Raw genomic sequence first — 22069 nt, 5'->3', positions numbered from 1 at the left:
ACTTAGATATTATGTGCCAAAGTTTAGGCTATCTTTTTCCATTAATATTTCAATACGTGAAATTGGTATTATTTTCAAACAAGACTTGAATGCAGTTTTTTTTTTTTTAATCTGACATACAAGAGGTTACGTCATTTTTCGTATATGGAATTCTGTGCAGTATTATATTTAGTCAGCAGCATCAATGTCCGACACAACAAAGTGTGCATAAATATCTAGACTATGACTAGACTCCATTTCTAGGGCCGTCATGTCAAATATTTATTCACGCTTCCCTGTGGCAGATTTTAATGTAGGTGACTGTACAGTGTAACCAACGCACATTTACATTTTTAAACAAGTAATTTTAGTCGATTCTTTTGTCAAAAGTATGAGATGCCAAAATGACATTAGTAGCACAAAGGTTCCACCACCCTTGGTCATGATTCAATTTGTTTGACTGTACAACAGGTTGTTTGCTCAAATTTTTCACCTGCTACGAATTTTTTTTGATCAAATCCGCATGCAGGACCGACACACACACACGCAACTAATGTTATAAATACGAAAGTTTATAAGTCTGTTTATTTGTTACCTCTTCTCTACATCTAAACTGTTAAACTGATTTAGATGAAATTCGGTACACAGATATTTTAAGTCCCGAAGAAGCACATAGGATAGTTTTTTTACGGGAAAGCTAGTTTATAACATTACTACAGTATGGAATCCTGTTTAAAAAAATAAATAAAAAAGCCGGTGTTCGCGACCTGTTTGGCGTCGACCACGTCGACGAGCGGCTCCGAGATGGCCACCTTGCGGATGGAGCTCATGTCGAATCCGTACACGTCGTCCCACCAGTTGATCTTCTCGTCCTTGTACTGACGATCTTCGATGCCGCAGATGAACAGAGTGCATCTGACAAATACACCACAGTTAAAGAATATACCATAAGGTCGGGGTACTTTGACCCATTGGAGGGTTACTTTGGCGCATATGAAAACCACATAAAGAAGGGTCCAATAAATACATAATAACCTTACCAACAAAAAGTTGGAAAACCCCCGACTTTGTCACTTCAAAGTTCAATATCTCAAAAATGGCTGAACCGATTTTGATGAAATATGTCTAAGAACCATCTCTAGAAAACCTGATTTCAAATAAAAAAAAATCGCATTATAATCGGTCAACCCGTTTAACAGCTACGGTACCACAGACAGACAGACACACAGCGGTCAAACTTATAGCACCCCCCTTTTTGCGTTGGGGGTTAAAAATGTGATTGATCAATCACAACACCAATCACATGGCAAAGAGCTATAATTCTCCTACGAGCCAAAGTTACCCTTCAGGGCCAGAGTAATCCGAACCTATGGTAGCATAGGCTTATTAAATACACTTTCTCTAAAAGTGCACATTCCGCAAAACATGCTATTCTGATAACCAAAAAACCCTGGAGGGAACCGCGCGTTTATTGTCTGACAGAGTTGTAAAAGAATTTTCTAAATATCTTAAAATCCAACAAAGCTATGTACCTTTTAAATTTTCAATTAGACAGAGATCCATCATGGACTAGGACTTCATATTATATGGCTACCTCAGATAGTTCATGCTAAACATTTTTATAGAAAGAGAAGGAATGCTTAATGAATTAATATTTTTTACGAAAAAGAAAACATTTAGGTCATTCGTTTTATTTTACCGTTTTGTATTATGTTAAATTGTTTCAGAGAAGTGTCCCATGCATGTTCCCTATTGCCAAAATGCATCGGTGACTGACCTGTCAGGGAACAGCATGCCATCAGGTTGTAGCCACTTATCACGAGCGTACAGCACAGTGTCCAACATGCTCTCGTAGAACAGGCAGTAGCCCATCCACTCCGAGATTATGATGTCCACCTTCTCCACCGGCAGAGTCACTTCCTCCACCTGTTTCAAAAGTCCATCAAACTTAATTTCATTTAAGCTAAAGGGATTTTAGTATGAAGATATAGAATATTATAGAATAACTTTTTAGAATACTTTTTAATGTACTGTTTCACCTTTTACTAACTATAAATAATAAAAGAGATTTAATCAATTTACAAGTTATTCTTCACAACTAATACAATCAATTACAATTAAAAGTACAAACTATTAAAAGGTATTTTTTATCATGAGTCTAAAAATAACTGTCAAGTAACATACAAAGTAGATGTTCTAAGAGTGAGATGGATATGTTGGTGTTTTGTTGACCAAAAAATTGTATTATGACCAAAAGATAGTTGTTACTATCACATGGCAGGATATACAGACACAAATATGCACTTCCAATGTATGTTGAGATGTATGTCTTAATTGCTGAAAGTCATATTGGGTTTTATTTGGAAGAAGTAAAGTTCACAGACCTTTCCCTTGACAATCTCGATGACGTCATCAAGCCTGTTGGCCTCAACAATCTTGCGAGCATAGTCCACAATGTTGGAGCACTCCACAGCAATAACCTTGGCCGCTCCAGCCTTGGCAGCAAACATGGAAAGGATGCCCGTACCACAGCCTATGTCTAACACGGTCTGTAATTAAGTTATTGAGTGAGAATGCAGTCTTTTTAGCTTTATACTGGGTGACTTGGGAGACAAGAGCAGGACAAAATTCAAAATTCAAATTCAAAATTCAATTCAAATCATTTATTCAGTAAATCAAATCAAGACAAATCCTAAACCCTCAGTAATTGATAATGGATCATTGATAATATATTTAACTAAAAACTCCAAAACTTTAATTGCAGAATGACCATGCACTTAGTCAATAGTTTAATACTTTTGTTTTCAAAATTTAAAAAAAAAATGTTAATCTTACTATCCTATTATTGTGATATTATAGTATAGGTAGTGCCACTAGAGTTGACCGATATGAACATTGTAAAGTTAAATAAAAACAGCTTGTAGAAATTAAATGAGTATGTATAGGTTGACTCATTATTATTTTCTTATTTTTATGGAGGCTTTGAACACTCCAGACGACGGATGCAATTTACATCAAAATCATATCGAACAATATACGTAATATAGATATGACTACAATTGGTTTAAAAAAGAGAACATAGTTGAAAAATAATTGGATAATTTTATTGTTGTAGTAAATAAATAAATGAATTATTATTATTATTATTAAATAATCGTATTTTTTTCTATATAGCATTCCTTTTATAGTTCACTATCCACTTATGTAAGGGAAAATCACCTCGTACTACGTATTTCGTCGGCCTAATTCGTTAACCTGCTAAGTCCACTTTTGGGTGAAAATTACTTTTCATACTTGTCAAAAGTGCACACCATTCTCTACCGTTTGGTAAAGGAATAACGGCTATATCAGCATAAAGTAAGTGTCAAATCTTATGCCCGAAAAACTGCTTTCTGACTTCCACACAGAAAATCTGCTAAGTCCAGTTCGGGTCTTAGTTTCGCACTGACAGTTATTCGCGACACCACGTGCCTGTTGCGTCATGCGATGTTTTACTGAAAATTCGATTTATTTGAGAAAATTATCAACAGAGTAAATTTATTGTGTTATTTCTCATAGTTCTATATATAATTTAATGTGCGGAACATATATTTTAATCATTATTTGCTTGTTAATTACCTATTGCTGATTGTTTAGTAAAAAAGAGTCTTATCTTAGGTGTAAGTACATCTCATAATTATTAGTGATTGATTAACACTAAATACAATTTTTATTACAGGCTGAATTGGTTTTTTGGTAAAATAATAACAAGCAAAATATTATGGATATTTTCTCCAGCATACTCAATTTAAGTCTAATAACTGCTAAGTCCTATATTCAATTTAACCTTCATCACGAAAACCTGCTAAATAGTCATTTTTATTAATTTCCTGTGATTGGTATAAGATATGCTGTTAATTATATCTTTAAAATATCAAGTTTAGTCATAGCTACCAATGGGATTTTCAAAATTTTGATTAGTTAACGATTGAAGAGTCTATGCAGTTTTTTCAATGTCCTGTAAACTCAGTCAAAATGGACTTAGAAGGTTAACGAATTAGGCCGACGATTTGTAAAGTGATACTTCACCATTATTAGGAAGATTATACATTTTACACAAAAATATTAATCGAAGTTTAATAAGTCTTATCCATCTTATGCTTTTGTCACCATATTGCATCCGTACCACTCTTTATTCATGGGTGCTCGCTCAGTTCCCTACACAAGGGACAGATCAAAGACGTTGTACTATGACTATGAGATGTTGGCTCTGAGAGCCAACAAATAACCTGGCCCCTGTACTACAAAAGTGACAAGTGCTACATTTCTACAAAATTGTGACGTTTTGCTAAGAGGAACTTAACAATTTTGTAGAATTGTTGCACTGGTAACTTTTGTGGTACAGGAGGCTGGCCATTCTGCGTGGAATCCAAATCCCCAAGAACTCTCCTTGACACTTAACATTAACACATTATTTAAGAGCATTTTTCGGCGTGTTATATAGAAATATTGTAGGTTAAAATGATGAGCTTAACAACTAAATTTTTCGCTTAGAAAATGTAATGGATACGTCATTTTTGGTGGATTAAAGCCAGAAGGCGAAGAAATCTTAGAAAGAATAATGTTTTAACTTACTTTTCCCTTGAACAGGTGTTTATTGTGGTACATGGCGTTTCTGTATGTGAGGGTACGAACTTCATCCTTCAACATTTCTTCGTGGATGCCGAAATGAGCATACGAGTCGAAGTAATAATCCCTGGAGGTCATCTCCTCGGCAGTAACACTCTTATCAGGCCCTAAAAGCAAAAAAAATCGGACTTACTGTTCGCAAAAAAAAAACACGTTTTGGCAAAAATCAAGCATGGCTGTTCACATGAAGCACTTACCATTCTCAACAACAGGCGTGGTCGCAGCTGAGGCACCTTCTTGCGCGACATCCATGCTTTCCATGTTAAATTAACACAAAATGGAAAATGCCGAAATCTAATTATAACCTAGCTATGTACGTTATAATACGCCGAATCGATATGTAGCAGATGATAGATATACCACCTTTATCCTGATTGAATATTATCACACAAACTGCTTAATACTAACTCGAGTGGACTTAAATTTAACTACGCAGACGAATAATTAACAATTCTATATATTACAAAAATGCTTGAAGCCAAACGCGACCAAGACCAAGCATTACTTTTGCAATTTTTTTTTTCAAATTGTGCACAACAGTGTTGCCACCTCAGATATTTTTTTAACCCTAACGCTACCCTAAATTAGGCACATTTTCTTTTTTACCCTAAATTTTTTTTAAATAAAAAGAAAGTAAATAAATGCGATTTATTAATAAACTAATAGCTGAACTACGACACCGTTTCGAAACATTCTTGGAATGCATCCATAATAGTCTTGGCTTCTATGTCATCTGCAGTAATTTTTTTCTTGAAATCGTGCATTTTATTAGAAAACTTTTACCCTAAAAGAGTAAATATACCCTAAATTTAGGGTAAAATACCCTAAGGTGGCGACACTGGACCACAAGCACAAGTTGACTTGCTGAAATATGGCAACATTTTACCTTGTTTTACTTTGCCATTGCTTTGCCATCATAAAAAAACTCATCCATTATATCCATTAGCCATCAAATAAAAAAAAAACATAACCAGTGCCGTACCGTACCAAGAGCAACGTAAGCTTAGTCGGTCGATTTAGTTTGACAACAATGATTTCTGTAATCGATTTTTTCCATTTAATAACTCAACTTTCTTAACTCAATTTTCTTTTTCTCCAAAAAAACTGGTAAATAAATGCAAGGACAAAGGTTGTTGATATCCAATAAAAGCAAATGGTAGTAGTATAAAAAAAGTTAGTATTAAAAAATTATTATCTCTATTAGGAGTCTATTAATTAAATGGTTGTAACAATATGACATTATTTAACTTTTAACGAAAGACAGCTTATCTATTCTGTATTCTCGAGTTAAAATATTATAATTATAAAAGTAGCTGTACCTATCCAGCAGTGGACGTCTTTCGGCTGACATGATGATGATGATGAATTAAAAGTAAAATTCCTAAAAGCAAACCATAAAAATAAAAAATACATACAAAAAACAGAAAATCAAATTTCCAAAATTGTTAATACCTAGGTACATTTAAATAATATTAAAAAGTTCCACTTCTTCTATTCAATATGAATATTTCTCCAAACACATCTTTATTAACTTCATTTCGATGAATCAATGCGACGAAAACAAAATTTTATTTTCTGGCTACTTAAGTACTAAAAAAAGTTTTTTTTTTATTTGACTGGATGGCTAACGAGCAAGTGCGTCTCGAGTGCGAGTAAGTGGTAAGAGATCACCACCGCCCATAAACATCTGCAACACCAAGGGTATTTCAGATGCGTTGCCAACCTAGAAGCCTAAGATGGGATACCTCAAGTGCCAGTAAGTTCACCGGCTGTCTTACTCTCCACGCCGAAACACAACAGTGCAAGCACTGCTGCTTCACGGCAAGTTGATTTAAGTATAGTTAAATTTTACTAATCAATAAATAAGAATAATAATAATTAATAAATCTCAAGAATAAAACCATGCGTATGAACAAAAAAAATTATATGAAGTAATTTACTAAAAAGGTCATACTTCAATAGTTTGAGTACCTCTAGAGTACCTAAGTATATAAATTAAAAAGTGTTCTACAACGTTACGTCTACGAGCAAATAAACGAAACACTTCAAATTCGTTTAAATTAAATAACCGAAAAGATACTAATTAGTCCGACCAAAGATAAGTTCGATAAAGTTTTAAGTAGTTATCGCGATATGGCAATAGCAACAGCATATCATATTCCATTTTTTAAGAACATTTTATCTTATCATTAGACGCGACAATCGTTAGTAATAGTATTTGTACAGAAGTAGGTACCTAGTATATTCTATACTATACAAATTAATGGCAGTCCAGACTTTGGAGTGTTTGAGGGCGCACGCGTCCACAAATCGGTTGAAACTAGCAGTCGAGTTTGTTTTTATTTTTATTTCATAAAATATTCTATATAAATATACATATGATGAGTTTGTGAAGTGTTAAGTAACTATGGTACTATTCAATGGAAAAAATCAATTGTGTAAACAAATGTGGTGACTGACATTGACACTTGACTGACGACTGGCTGACTGACTGACTGACGTTGGCTCTAGTGATGTGAAAGCTCTTTAAGATACTTCAATCAGCAGTAAATAATTATTTTGAATTTACTCATATTTCATTATTTAATGTTTTTCCCTAAGTTAAATTTTTAAAAATGGCGAATCACGTATTCTCTTAGTCCTGTTCAAGAGTCATTCACAATGTTTCCATGTCCCTTTTAACTTAAAATGTTTAATAGCATTTTCACGAAGTTTTAGAATTAGGTATATCTTCAAATATATATACCTAACGTTTTTTCCATACAAACTTACACTCCCCTTTATACCCCTTTAAGGGTAGAATTTTAAAATGGTGAAACATGTATATCCACTTATATTTTTGACGTATATTTTCCCCAAGGTTTATGATGGAGTATTTTAGAATTGAAAGGGTCAGTTAAAATATGGATTAATTTAGAATTTTTTGCTGCTTAAGTAGCGTAGTAGAAAAAAGCAACCTGAGATATGTGTGCATAGGAGAAATTTGTATCTTGACTCCTGTCCAACGGTGGTGTAGGGGTTATAGTACGCAGTACGGATTGCTGAGGACCTAGGTTCGATTCCCAGCGCTGGTCTCTTTTTCTGGTTTTTCTGTGCATCCATGTCTCAGTTTGTATTTTCGATATAATTTAGAAGAGGCATTTTTAAATTTACATAAGACAGGAAATGAGAGTAGACACAGGGAAGTGATTCAAAATGATTGTTTGGTCCAACAATGGACTCCACAGTAAATATGATAAGTACTAGTAAATAGAAATCTACATAATTTCTACTATAATACTCTTTTATCGTCCAACTAGTGTTTACCCACGGCTTCGCACACGTAAATCATTAGGTCCAACAGCTGAAATACCGGGATTTTTAAAAATTGCCGTGGGAATTCCCGAAAATTAAATCGTTGTTTTCATTGACATTACATTAAAAACAATCATGGTAAAATTTCATGACTCTAAGCCCAGCGGTTATTAGTTCGAAATTTTATCCTATCTCGTGGAATATCGAAATAAAAAGTAGGCTATGTTTTATTCCAGATGTCAAACTATCTATATACCAATTTTCATGACAAAGCTGAGCGGTTGTTATTTCAAGATTTTATCCCTATCCCATGGGAATATCGGGATAAAAAGTATCCTATGTTATCTAACTTTTCGCCAAATTTCATCCAAATCCGTCCAGCCGTTTCAGCGTGAAGAAGTAACGAACATATTCACTCACTCACTCACAAACTTTCACATTTATAATATTAGTAGGATTAGTAGGATAGTAGGATAGGATTAGAAACCTTTATAAACCTTCATTAAATAGTGTAACTTAACACAAATAATTAATATCTACGAATAAATTAATTTGCAGAGCCAGCCATAATTATCGGTAGGTAAGGTTGGTTCAGTCAAATAATTAATTTTGTTGGTACAGCACTAAATTTCAGAGACTAGACCGACCATAGACCAACTTCGGTGAGGAAAAATTATCATGTCAATTTGACAAATATAACGGATTTTCGTCTTCCATTTAATTCTATAAAATAAACATATTTACACGATTATTTAATGATAAAATGATTGTTAAAAACAGTGCTGAGCTCATTGAGATGTGAATATGATCGGGATTGGCGTTCAAATGTAAGTAACTACGGAGTAATCGTGAAAAAATGCTTTGTTTACACAATTGATTTTTTCCATTGAATAGTATTATACTACTTTAATTTTTTGGAACACCAGCTGTTGTAAAGTAAGTACTTAACACTTTTTTTTATCTGACGTAGGTATGCAATGTACCTACAGGCTATTTTGTTGTATATTTATTAAAACTGCTATTTTATTTTACATTTAATATTTAATACAAAATGCCTAAGAAGAAAACAAAAACATTAATTTAAGTAAGTACATTCTATTGCAATGAATAAAAAGGATTAGTTAAAAACAGAACAATACTCAACATTAGGCTCCGTTAACTAAATAAAAAACATGCATGTAAAGCATTCTTAGATTATGTCCACAACAAGCCTTCTCGTATCTTATAAAACATACCTACTAATAACGAAAAAAGCGGTAACATGATTTTTCAATTGAATATAATTAATTTTATATAAAAAAAGAAACGTTAACGTGTGCTTAATTGAACTCTTTAATTACTTAATCCAAAATCACTTAATATGGTAATAAAAATTACGATAGTGCATCTTTACTTTTGCTTTATTTAGTTACCTACTTCTTTGTTTCTTAGATATTTTCTATTTATTATTACAGGCGTAGAATAAGAAAATCAAATTCATTGAAAGAACAATAAGGATTTAAATATTAAAACTATCTAAACGTGGTGGCCTAATGGTTTGACCTATCGCCTCGCAAGTAGAGGGTCATGGGTTCAAACCCCGGCTCGCACCTCAGAGTTTTTCGAAATTCATGTGCGGAATAACATTTGAAATTCACCACGAGCTTTGCGGTAAAGGAAAACATCGTGAGGAAACCTTCATAAACCTGCGAAACAATTCAATGGTGCTTGTGAAGTTCCCAATCCGCACTGGGCCCGCGTGGGAACTATGGCCGAAGCCCTCTTGTTCTGAGAGGAGGCCTGTGCCCAGCAATGGGACGTATATATAGGCTGGGATGGGATGGATTGTGTTTTGTGTTTCTTCTCATTGATATCTCCAATATACTTCAAATAGAAACCACTAAAGGGTCATTGACAAAACGAAAGTTAATATAAGCTACCTGGACACCTGGACATTTTACGACTTTGACGTAAGACGCCGGAGGGATTATTTCTAACATTCCTATATAAGTATATTTGCACAATAGGGTTTATAAAAGTAGCAGGTTCAATACAATATAAACCTCTTTTGATACATGAAGTAGATTTTATTTTATGTACTAAATCATAAATAGTAACTTCACGCGGCTTAAATCAAGGCAATATATTAGCTAGCAAGTATGAGAAACGGAAATGCATTTTTCTTTTTCATAATATTTATTACTCACTGAAGTGTCATTTGCTACAAAATCTATGGTTTAATGTACTGAGAAAAGAAAAATCATTAAACAAATTAAAATCCTATATAACTGCAATACTGGAACAATTATGAATTCGTAGAGCATTATTACTTATAACTTGAATTTGGTACAGTCAACTATAAAGATATCGATACGGCCATAGTTAAAAAATATGTACCTATACCTACGCGACCTTATGTCAAATCAATCAAGTCGCATATAAGTAGATATTTTTGTAACTTTGGCCGTATCGATCTATTTGTAGTTGACTGTACCACTACCACAGTGGGCATCTGTACTTACATTTATTTCAAGCAATAAATGAATTGAATTGAACTACATATGGTCCATATCATATATGTGATATCCATGAAACATTCTGTGGGGGATGATGCAATGTACTGATGGTTTTTGCTGGCGCCTGCGAGCATAAAATGGGGTGGATTTTCCACCCACCCCGTCTGCCAGCATTCCCATTTCTATGAGATTTTGTAAATATACAGGTACCATCAGCCAAATAAGTGGTCTATCAGTTTTTAAACAACGAGCGACTTTAAAAATAATTCGATTTTTTATTTTTATTACACTTTAAAGTTTATTCGAAGAAGCAATGTAAAGCAAAATGTTTGATATTTGTAGTGTGACAGGCGACGTCAGTTGGGTTCTATGATGGCGTTCATTGAATTTACGATTGAGTTTGTTAGATAAAAAACAAAAGTTGAGTTTTAATTTTAATTAAATTGGGCCCATGATGATCCAATTACCGGTGACGGTGACTTATAGAACCTCTGTTTTTAATATTAAGTATTCCTGGTTTTGGGCCACACACTGTATAAAAGATTTATTGTAATTTAAACATCAAACTCTATCATAAATGATATTATAGTTTGATATTCTTAAATCGAAAAATTTTACTTGGGCGTTAGGAAGTTATTGTATAGGTAAGGTATGTAATATCTAATTATAACTACAGAAAAAAGTTAGTCACGATTTTTTTTTATATTTTTATCATGGATTTCAACGTCATGAAGTAAAACTTAAAAAGTAAAACAGACGAACACATTTTTATTGAATAAAAAGAGACCTTCAAATAACCTGAACTAAAGCAGCTTTGTGCACTGTTACTTTCAGCTGTTCACATTTTCAGCGCCCTCGTTCAATGTCCCAATAATGCAACAATGTTATCTACCTAATATAGTGTGTTATTGTAGATAACATATCTACGTTATAGCATGATTTTTTTACTTTCACTTACTTTAAGGGAACATTCAAGACGTAATCATCATCATCATCCCAGCCTATATACGTCCCACTGCTGGGCACAGGCCTCCTCTTAGAACAAAAGGGCTTGGGCCATAGTTCCCACGCGGGCCCAGTGCGGATTGGGAACTTCAAATTCAAAATTCAAATTCAAATTCAAAATTCAAAATTCAAATTCAAAATTTTAAATGTAAACAAGACGTAATATGAAACTGATTTCTCCTAAATACTAGTGGCCTAACTTGGGTGAGCTAAAGTTCATACAAAATTGCAAAATCGATTATTGAAACTTCGAAAATGTATCTCATACAATTTTAAATCCTAATGATCATTATACATTTTTATTTTAGATAATAATCATTGGAACTCCGAATTAATTATATTCATAATGTCATTCAATATAAATACCTCTATTACTACAATTTATGTATATATCATTATTCAACATTCAATTTCAGGCAATAACATTTGGTATTATATGTATTCTAAGACATACCTTTGTTTATTCCTAATCTATCCATACATAAATGCAAGTAAATTCAAAATAAAAAACTAAAAAACCGCGGGCAACAGCTAGTATACAAAAATAATAACCTTCTCTATAGCTTAACAGTATTTCAAATAAATTACAAAAATGTTTTAATGTGCATGTCCGCACATAGCGATGTCATTTCTGATTTATAACGATTCGAAAACATGCAGTTAATATGCATCGAAAAGCTTTCTCAGAAGGACTGCAATCCAACATTTAATTCCTGCAATTTCATACATTTTTAGATCTTTTTATTCTACAGCATGATGTCCAGGTATTTGAATAAAGTAAAATCACTCTGTTTATTTTTAAAAGGTCAGCAGCCAGGCGTAAATAAACACAAAGGAGTGAGTTGAGCGTGGCACGATAAAAACAAAAACAAAATATGACGCATTCCATGCATTCATGCACCACCGGAAAGCGTGTGATTAAAAAGATCGGTAAATTACGGTGAAGCTAATAAACGCCATTGAAAACTAAAAAGATACGAACTTTATTCGTTGGTGAATAAAAAAAAGGTGACCCTCCTAGATAATGGTTTCGTTTTTAAAAGCCTTAATTTCGTTTGGTAATCTTATTTGTGCTGCGAATATGTGGTTAATTTGCAGCAAAAAAAATGTTTAAGCTCAGATTTTTAACGGCTAAAACTAGATTAAAAAAAATGAGTACAAATCCAATAAGTACTAAAACTTAAAATGTGCGGAAAATTTAAAAGTAACTGAAAACATTGATAAAATGACCGGTAGATTGATTTGAAAGTATGAATTGAAGTAAAAAAAGTGAATAAATGACAAAGCTACGAGTTAAGTAAGTTAAGAAAAACTAAATCAATAACCTTCTCCGATTTATACGATCATTCTATGCCGTAATTCTAGCCAAGCGTATAAAAATATCATAAATAAAAACGCATTTCATGCATTTGTTCACCACATTAACCGCCGGAAACAATGTGATTAAAACGAATTCAGTGCCATTGCCGTATATTGTTCCGCGTGTCACAATACTCACAATGCAAAACGATATAAAACCCATGATATGCTTAATAATAAGAATAATATAATAGACGGGACATACGAAAGCAATTCAATTATTTGCTCAAGGAAAATAAACAATGTAGAAATAAATACAAAATTAATATGGAGATTAAGCAATGTATAGGTACAAAACAAGAATAAATGTAGATGAAATCCTCAGAAATACACTACATTTTAAACAAAACAAACGGTATAATAATCACATGAATAATGGAGTAAACGCAGGACAGTTGGGGGGGCGTTAAGTGGATTTACTGACTGTAAATATCACTCAAGTATACGTATACTTTACAAAGTTATTTAATCTGGTGGTGAAAATTGGAACTAAGCTAACCTGATACTTTATTTACATGGACCGGTTACTAATAGCGACACTATCACAAGCAAAAATAAGTTGGTAAGGCAATGAGTACGCTGTGTTGTGTCGTTTACCCACGATATTTAGCGTTCGAGGACATCCAGGTTGAGATTGAGAGTTAGTTAAAACGGGCATTACAACACTTTTCTTGCTACACACAGTTGTAATTCGAATTCAGTAATCGAAATTTGAAAGTTGAACTGGTAGTTGAATCACATCCACTGTTGGATATAGGGTTTCCCAAAATATCTTCACAACAATCGGTTTCTTGCTACGCCAACCATTAGCTATTGAAGTAGAAAAAAATACAGTAGGTGGTCAGCATTTAGATTTGTTACACGTTCATTTCAACTATAACATTTTCGCATTACGTTAATTAAACTTGTTGTAGAAAAAGAATTCTATTAGTGCAAATAATTTATTGAAAGCTATTTAATTACCACTGCCTGTAACTAAATTAGTTACACACGACAAACGTTTTCATTGTACTTACTTACTTCGTACCTATTGTAAATCTCATTACCCACATACAACTGTCTAAATACAACATATCTGGCTCTTATCTTTTAACTTGCTTATTAACAGATTTGAGAGTACTACGCTATTTTAATTGCAAGTTTATCGTAAAAGTAAATTTGATAAGGATTGTGTACATCTTGATTTAAATTATTTGTTGAGCCTTACACGGCAGCATTCCAATCTTAATAACCTACTTCATTGTAGCAATTAGGTATATATATAGACTTTGGTACAATACTAGAATATCAAAAGTTATTTTGCCTTTTTTGCAAAGATAAATGCACTGTTTCTGCTCAATGTTATGTTTTTTCTTATCCAGCTAGTTTATAAGAGAAATAAGCTTGAATTTCATAGTATTTTTATCATAACATAAACCAAATCATCCTTTGCGCATCAATGATTGTTTAACTTTTTTCCATCACCAGTGCTGTGAGGCCTAGCTGGATTCCAAATTTCGTGTTTTTTTTCCAATGAAAAATGGGTTTGATCCCTACGGATTCTCAAACGGTCCCTTTTTAATCCCCCACACAAAAAGAGGGGTGGTATAAGTTTGACCGCTATGTGTGTCTGTGTGTCTGTCTTTCTGTCTGTGGCACCGTAGCTCTTAAACGGGTGAACCGATTAGAATGCAATTTTTTTATTTGAAAGCAGGGTTTCTAGCAATGGTTCGTAGGCATGTTTTATTAAAATCGGTTCAGCCGTTTTTGAGATATTGAACTTTGAAGTGACAATATCGGGGGTTTTCCAACTTTTTGTTGGTTAAGTTTGGTTATTTTCCTGTTATATTACTTATATCAACACACTACGGCATCCATTCCATGATACAATGTATAATACTATTCAATGGAAAAAATCAATTGTGTAAACAAAGCATTTTTTCACGATTACTCCGTAGTTACTTACATTTGAACGCCAATCCCGATCATATTCACATCTCAATGAGCTCAGCACTGTTTTTAACAATCATTTTATCATTAAATAATCGTGTAAATATGTTTATTTTATAGAATTAAATGGAAGACGAAAATCCGTTATATTTGTCAAATTGACATGATAATTTTTTCCTCACCGAAGTTGGTCTATGGTCGGTCTAGTCTCTGGAAATTTAGTGCTGTACCAACAAAATTATTATTTGACTGAACCAACCTTACCTACCGATAATTATGGCTGGCTCTGCAAATTAATTTATTCGTAGATATTAATTATTTGTGTTAAGTTACACTATTTATGAAGGTTTATAAAGGTTTCTAATCCTATCCTACTATCCTACTAATCCTACTAATATTATAAATGTGAAAGTTTGTGAGTGAGTGAGTGAATATGTTCGTTACTTCTTCACGCTGAAACGGCTGGACGGATTTGGATGAAATTTGGCGAAAAGTTAGATAACATAGGATACTTTTTATCCCGATATTCCCATGGGATAGGGATAAAATCTTGAAATAACAACCGCTCAGCTTTGTCATGAAAATTGGTATATAGATAGTTTGACATCTGGAATAAAACATAGCCTACTTTTTATTTCGATATTCCCACGAGATAGGGATAAATTTCGAACTAATAACCGCTGGGCTTAGAGTCATGAAATTTTACCATGATTGTTTTTAATGTAATGTCAATGAAAACAACGATTTAATTTTCGGGAATTCCCACGGCAATTTTTAAAAATCCCGGTATTTCAGCTGTTGGACCTAATGATTTACGTGTGCGAAGCCGTGGGTAAACACTAGTTGGACGATAAAAGAGTATTATAGTAGAAATTATGTAGATTTCTATTTACTAGTACTTATCATATTTACTGTGGAGTCCATTGTTGGACCAAACAATCATTTTGAATCACTTCCCTGTGTCTACTCTCATTTCCCTGTCTTATGTAAATTTAAAAATGCCTCTTCTAAATTATATCGAAAATACAAACTGAGACATGGATGCACAGAAAAACCAGAAAAAGAGACCAGCGCTGGGAATCGAACCTAGGTCCTCAGCAATCCGTACTGCGTACTATAACCCCTACACCACCGTTGGACAGGAGTCAAGATACAAATTTCTCCTATGCACACATATCTCAGGTTGCTTTTTTCTACTACGCTACTTAAGCAGCAAAAAATTCTAAATTAATCCATATTTTAACTGACCCTTTCAATTCTAAAATACTCCATCATAAACCTTGGGGAAAATATACGTCAAAAATATAAGTGGATATACATGTTTCACCATTTTAAAAATTCTACCCTTAAAGGGGTATAAAGGGGAGTGTAAGTTTGTATGGAAAAAACGTTAGGTATATATATTTGAAGATATACCTAATTCTAAAACTTCGTGAAAATGCTATTAAACATTTTAAGTTAAAAGGGACATGGAAACATTGTGAATGACTCTTGAACAGGACTAAGAGAATACGTGATTCGCCATTTTTAAAAATTTAACTTAGGGAAAACATTAAATAATGAAATATGAGTAAATTCAAAATAATTATTTACTGCTGATTGAAGTATCTTAAAGAGCTTTCACATCACTAGAGCCAACGTCAGTCAGTCAGTCAGCCAGTCGTCAGTCAAGTGTCAATGTCAGTCACCACATTTGTTTACACAATTGATTTTTTCCATTGAATAGTACCATAAGTAAAAATACTTTAGCGTTAAACTGTCACGCACATTTTTCGAAACGCAGAAGAAATATCAAACGTAGAAGCGTCGTGATAGGTCATTTAGCTGCTTGCTAATGTTCATATATACGTCTTCAAGGAAGTTCATATTCACACAAGATATCTGGTATTCCTCAAGGCTCTTCATTTGAGCAACAAGTATTTTATACAAACAGCGTTTTATTGCTGATAGTAAATACATATTCTGTTCGTACCTTGTCCCTATTTTTTTAAAGAACAAATTGATTTGTGCTAAATATGTATTTGGGAACAGCAAAATTAATTTCAAACTGTTTACTTTCACAATTTAATCCAAAATTCTATTGTTCGTGATCAAGTCTGCGACATGATCGTGTTTCATTGCAATCTCAATTAACTTAACTATGAAAGCTAGCATATTCAAGTAAATTAAAAATCAATAGATAAATTATAAAAATTACAGGGTTGTATTTGGTCCCTTAGTTAAAACATAAATCTAAACCATTAGGCACAATTCGTCCACAGTAAATCTTAAGTAGGTAGCCAATTATAAAGTCATAAAATACTAACTTAGATATGTTAATGAACTTTTAATATTGTTATACAACATTCCTAATCTTAATAATTTGTCTGTTGCAAACTTTGTGGCAAAGTTATTGAACGATAAGAATTTGATCACTCGCTAACCTTCGAAAGTTACCTAAGGGAGATCAGTAAGACACACGTGTAAGTACATCACACAAATATGTTATTGCCAATGCCAACAATCTGATTCCCTACGCACCTGCGTAGGTAGAGTGCAATATATTTTCTGCAAAGAATGAATAAGTACCTTGACCTAACTCCACCCTAGTTCTGTGAAGGCCTTAACTAGGGTGGTTCAAGGTCACTTGGATTCACCTTTTATGAAGGTAACATTTTTTTTATTAATCTACAAGATAGTAGGTCCTTTGGATAGGTCACATGCACACTCAGTCATTGACCCTGATCAAGCCCTGCCTGATCACCCCAATATCAACTTTGTACCATAAATAACACGATATTTCTTACTTGACGATCGGTTTGCCAAGCTAGGGGTTAGAAAACCGGATTACGAAGCTAAGCTCGATTATGGTATCCAGATTCGTTCCTCTTTCGAGGCACGGGCAGTTGCTTTATCCTTATTTTATGGCAATAATTCTATGGTAGAGCGGTAAGGAACCCTTTCTGGGATGTGTAATGATCGGTATAACAACATTTGATATAATTTCCAAGGATAGGAGCTTCACAGATTTTTTTATAAAATAAACCTAACCTAACCTAACCCAAAGTACATCAAATCGAATTAATAACAATGGAAATGTTTAGTTTTTAAGATAAATTGCATTATATCAAATGAAAATTATATCAACTGTCGCATTATATCACAATTGTTGTTATATCCTTCGAGCGGCACCCCCCTTTGTGTACAAGTTTGACTTACACATCGCTGGTATTTCCATTTAATTTGATATTTTTCAGCTTCATTTCAATATTTATAGTGATAATTATCCCCGTGTGCCAATATGCCCTGCCCTTCAGAAGCTAGCTATGACCTTGCTTCCCTTCCGGTGAATAAAGTCGATATTTGTGGGCCAGTGGCGTAACAATATCATTAGGGAACTTATTGAGCTTGTGAGTTTGTCGTGTTTGTTACGATTTCACACTGAACCGGCTAGACGAATTTGAATGCAAGAGCTGGATCTTAAATATTTTTTTATTTGACTGAATGGCAAACGAGCAAGTGACTCTCCTAATGGTAAGAGATCACCACCGCCCATAGACACCTGCAACACCAGGGGGATTGCAGATGCATTGCCAAGCTAGAGGCCTAAGATGGGATACCTCAAGTGCCAGTAATTTCACCGGCTGTCTTACTCTCCACGCCGAAACACAACAGTGCAAGCAAGTGCTTCACGACAGGATTAGCGAGCAAGATGATCTAACAAGCACGGTCAAGGACTTTAATCCCCCTGACCCACCCACCACGGAACTATTTCACGGTAAACGTCATAGTAACATCCACGTGACATCACATTAATTAACAAGGGAAATCCAAATAACTTAACTTTGAAAAGGTTCCGTGGTGGGCCGGCAATTAATAAGTCCTCGACCGTACGTCTACATAACATACTTGCAGTCAAAGACACTGAATCATGTACCAGAATGAAATCTTTTAACGATCATTTCACTGAAACGAAACATTCTTTCTTTACCAGATGTATGGATGGAATGCAACATGACATTTAGGGCCTGTTTCACCACTTGTCGACTAACTTTAAGTGTCAGATAAGTGGTAAAACAGGCCCTTAGAGTTAAACTCGACCCATATTGCGCTGATGATAATAAAATATGGGGGACAAAAAGGAGGTCTTAATGTTGATTAATGCAATGTGAAGAATTTTTGCAAAAAAAAACTTGCTTATCTAAACCGATAATAATAATAATTATTATTATTTAAAAGCCTATAATAAAAAAATAAAAAACATTTATTTTCAGAAAATAAATCCATAAATTATTAGTGACATTGGTTATATTTACGAACTATGTTAGTAGTAGCAGGTTAGAAGATTATATTATGCTAAAATAATTTCGGGTAAACCATTATTCGGCTTATACAGAATTATGCCGAACTAAATTTCGGCAATTTTAAAATTCGGCGTAAATAATTTATGCAAAACCTGTTATGCGTAATCAGTTTCGGACATTAAAAAGTATGTCACCCAAGGATGAATAGACCTTAATATTCAATGAGGCAAAACCAATAAATGTTATTAGTTATGAACATGAAACTACCGTGAGACTCACTCATATTAAATGTTTTTTTTTTATTATTATTCGACTGGATGGCAAACGAACAACTGGGTATTGTAACGGATTACTCAAGTCTTAAACCGAGTTTAGCTAAAATTTAAATAGCCCGAAACATGTCGAGCTAAACTCGGTTTAAGACGTGAGTTATCCGTTTATTAGTTATAATATCATTTAATATAAATGTTATTAGTGTTTAGAAACTCATTAAGTAGCTACATTCCCTTTCCTATCATGCTTAAACTACTATTATAATCAATCACATAATAAGTAGTATGTTTAAACAAATGACTGATAATATGCCACGTGTGGGAATAGATTGTCTGGCCAACTGTAATAAAGTGATAAGAAATGATAATGCCTAACATAGGTATCATTATCGCGAAGTCATTTTCAATCATTGATAAATAACACCAAAAACTTTTACGCAGATTTAAGCTTTATAACCTTTTTTGATGTATTAGGTTTAATAAAAAAATAGAGAAGGGGTTTGTCTATGATGTCTATACATATGTCAACAAGTATTATGTCAAATAAAGTCGCGGGCTGATGACAAATCCAATGTTATTGAACATTTATCTTCGTTTCTTCAACTTAAATCGACCTAAGTTTATTTTAGCGGATGAAACGGAATCATATTTACGTGTTTTATCAAGCAGGTATTAAGATCAATTTATATAGATATCCATTAGAAAGAAAGATTTCACTGATAAGTAAATTGAAAGTGTCCCTTTTATGCACCTTGCTAGGGTGTAGCTATAAATTGGTTTTATAATTGCTTCAAATTAAATGCCAGCACAAAATTAAGTTTTTAAATTCACGCAGTTCAAAAATTCTGTGTATTTTATTACAAAACTGGAGGAAAACAAACTTATAAGATAAATCCAGTTAAGGTCATCGTTCATCCACCGTTACCTCTCATAATTATTTCGTTTTATAGTTTTTTTTTTACCGTACAACGGCAAAACCTACTAGACACTGGCAAAATTGTCGTCCAATGGACAGAGCCATATTTTTCTAAAAAACCAACCAACCAACCAAATCCAGTTAACATAAAATAGAACTATGAAATTCGACAAGACGTAGAAAATCACTGAATATCATGAATAAATTTAATGACCTTGTTTTTCGTTATATAAGTAAAACAGTTTTTTTGCTAGTTTTTAATTTGTACGGAACTCTGTGCGAGAGTTCAGATCAAACTTGGCCGATCTTTTATCTGATTAAGTACAGTACGGATGCAATTAGATAATAGTGGACAAACCGTCTGCAAGGAAGTTTAGGTATCCTTTCATTGCGTTAAGTGGATGATTCAAGAGGTCATCCCATTACATTCAGCACTAGGTTTCTCATGCGACCTTTCGGAGATCATTCAAGTTCATTTCACTCATCATCCCAGCCTATATACGTCCCACTGCTGGGCACAGGCCTCCTCTCAGAACAAGAGGGCTTGGGCCATAGTTCCCACGCGGGCCCATTGCGGATTGGGAACTTCACACGCACCATTGCATAGCTTCACAGGTTTGTGCAGGTTTCCTCACGATGTTTTCCTTCACCGCAAACCGCAAAGCTCGTGGTAAATTTCAAATGTAATTTCGCACATGAATTTCGAAAAACTCAGAGGTGCAAGCCGGGGTTTGAACCCACGATCCTCTGCTTGAGAGACGATAGGTCAAACCACTAGGCCACCACGGCTTCATCATTTCACTAACCAAATTTTATGTAATTACATAACAATATAAGTCTACTCGTGACCACGGCCACTGTAATGTTGCCGAAACGTCGAGGTAAATATTACTCGTGTGTGTTAGCGTGATAAGTCCTGTGCGTACTTTGACTACAATATAGTTAAGTCATCCTAATAATGACAATTACTGTAAGAGAAATCTTACTAAGTTGTTTCTGGAAGCAATTAAAGTGACTTACTCGTGTGTATTTACCTATGTAATTACTTTACATGTGTTTATCTGTCGTCAATTTCCCGCTTCTTGTTTTATTTTACGATGTAACGTCATCCATTGATTCTGTACGCCACCACGTTATCGGTGAAGTCTGAGGCATAATGTCTGGTCATTGTTTTACTTTACCACAAAGTTATATGTATCAATGTGTAACAGGAGAAACTACAAATTCTTATCTTTATTTGTTACAGCCGACAGATAGTAGCGACATTAGCTATCGGCAAATAATAAGTTTGCAGTTTTAGCACTCATTATTCAATACAATGTTGTTATGTGTCTTACGTAAAGGGATGTAATTTCAAAGTTTGCTTCATCGGTGAAATGGAATGGAAGTGACCATGAAGGATCAACGCAATAATATGAAACACTGTTGATTTTGGCTCGCACCGCTCCTTATATTCTAGGAGTGTTCTGTATTGAGACTCACTACTCAATAGTAAATATTGTCTTTATTCAAAATCTACTCCAGTTCAAAGTTTATCATATTTTTCTTGCGTTCAAAAACAACATTGGGGGTTAGTATCGATATTGTTACTTACTAAATTATATTTTTGAAAGTATCTATATGATTATTCACATTTCTGCTAAAATATACAGGAAGAACTTCTGGTAACTAATAAATACAAAAAATGATTCAAGATAATTTACTCTAATTACGAGAATTTCCTTATGGACAGTATTAAAGTATGGACAATAGATGGAGTGTATTCTATCTACACCATAATTGCCGACTGCTAATACACTTCCATCGCAGACAGCGTGCAGTTGTACTAACTGCAATGAAACTGGAATGCAAAATGTAGTGCAGTCAGTT

General features: G+C 33.8%; 2 protein-coding genes across 5 annotated transcripts in view; one reads left to right on the top strand and one right to left on the bottom strand.

Moving 5' to 3' along the window:
- Nucleotides 1-746: 746 nt before the first annotated feature.
- Nucleotides 747-5190, bottom strand: LOC141432884 (protein arginine N-methyltransferase 1-like; the record flags this gene model as incomplete). The annotated part of the gene is given in 5 exon segments (XM_074094703.1): nucleotides 747-894; nucleotides 1757-1905; nucleotides 2364-2528; nucleotides 4594-4754; nucleotides 4845-5190. Coding segments are annotated over 5 exon segments (687 nt in total), but the record flags the coding sequence as incomplete, so codon positions are not given.
- Nucleotides 5191-6895: 1705 nt separating this feature from the next.
- Nucleotides 6896-22069, top strand: part of LOC141432879 (b(0,+)-type amino acid transporter 1-like) — a 28316-nt gene continuing 13142 nt past the window's right edge. Inside the window, exons 1-2 of one of the 4 annotated variants that reach the window (XM_074094694.1) lie at nucleotides 6961-6978; nucleotides 8836-8877. Coding sequence is in view for 2 of the 4 variants with exons in the window: in XM_074094689.1 (XP_073950790.1) it covers nucleotides 19856-19953 (98 nt within the window). In the remaining 2 variants the exon portion in view is untranslated. Of the gene's footprint in view, nucleotides 6979-8591; nucleotides 8878-19853; nucleotides 19954-22069 lie in introns of those variants that run through there. The other 3 variants (XM_074094690.1, XM_074094691.1, XM_074094689.1) reach the window with 3 other exon arrangements.

The sequence above is a fragment of the Choristoneura fumiferana genome, chromosome 11, assembly GCF_025370935.1.
Source record: "Choristoneura fumiferana chromosome 11, NRCan_CFum_1, whole genome shotgun sequence".
Taxonomy (NCBI): domain Eukaryota; kingdom Metazoa; phylum Arthropoda; class Insecta; order Lepidoptera; family Tortricidae; genus Choristoneura; species Choristoneura fumiferana.
The sequence above is the reverse complement of the archived record's forward strand: the minus strand, read 5'-3'. Positions and strand labels throughout refer to the sequence as shown.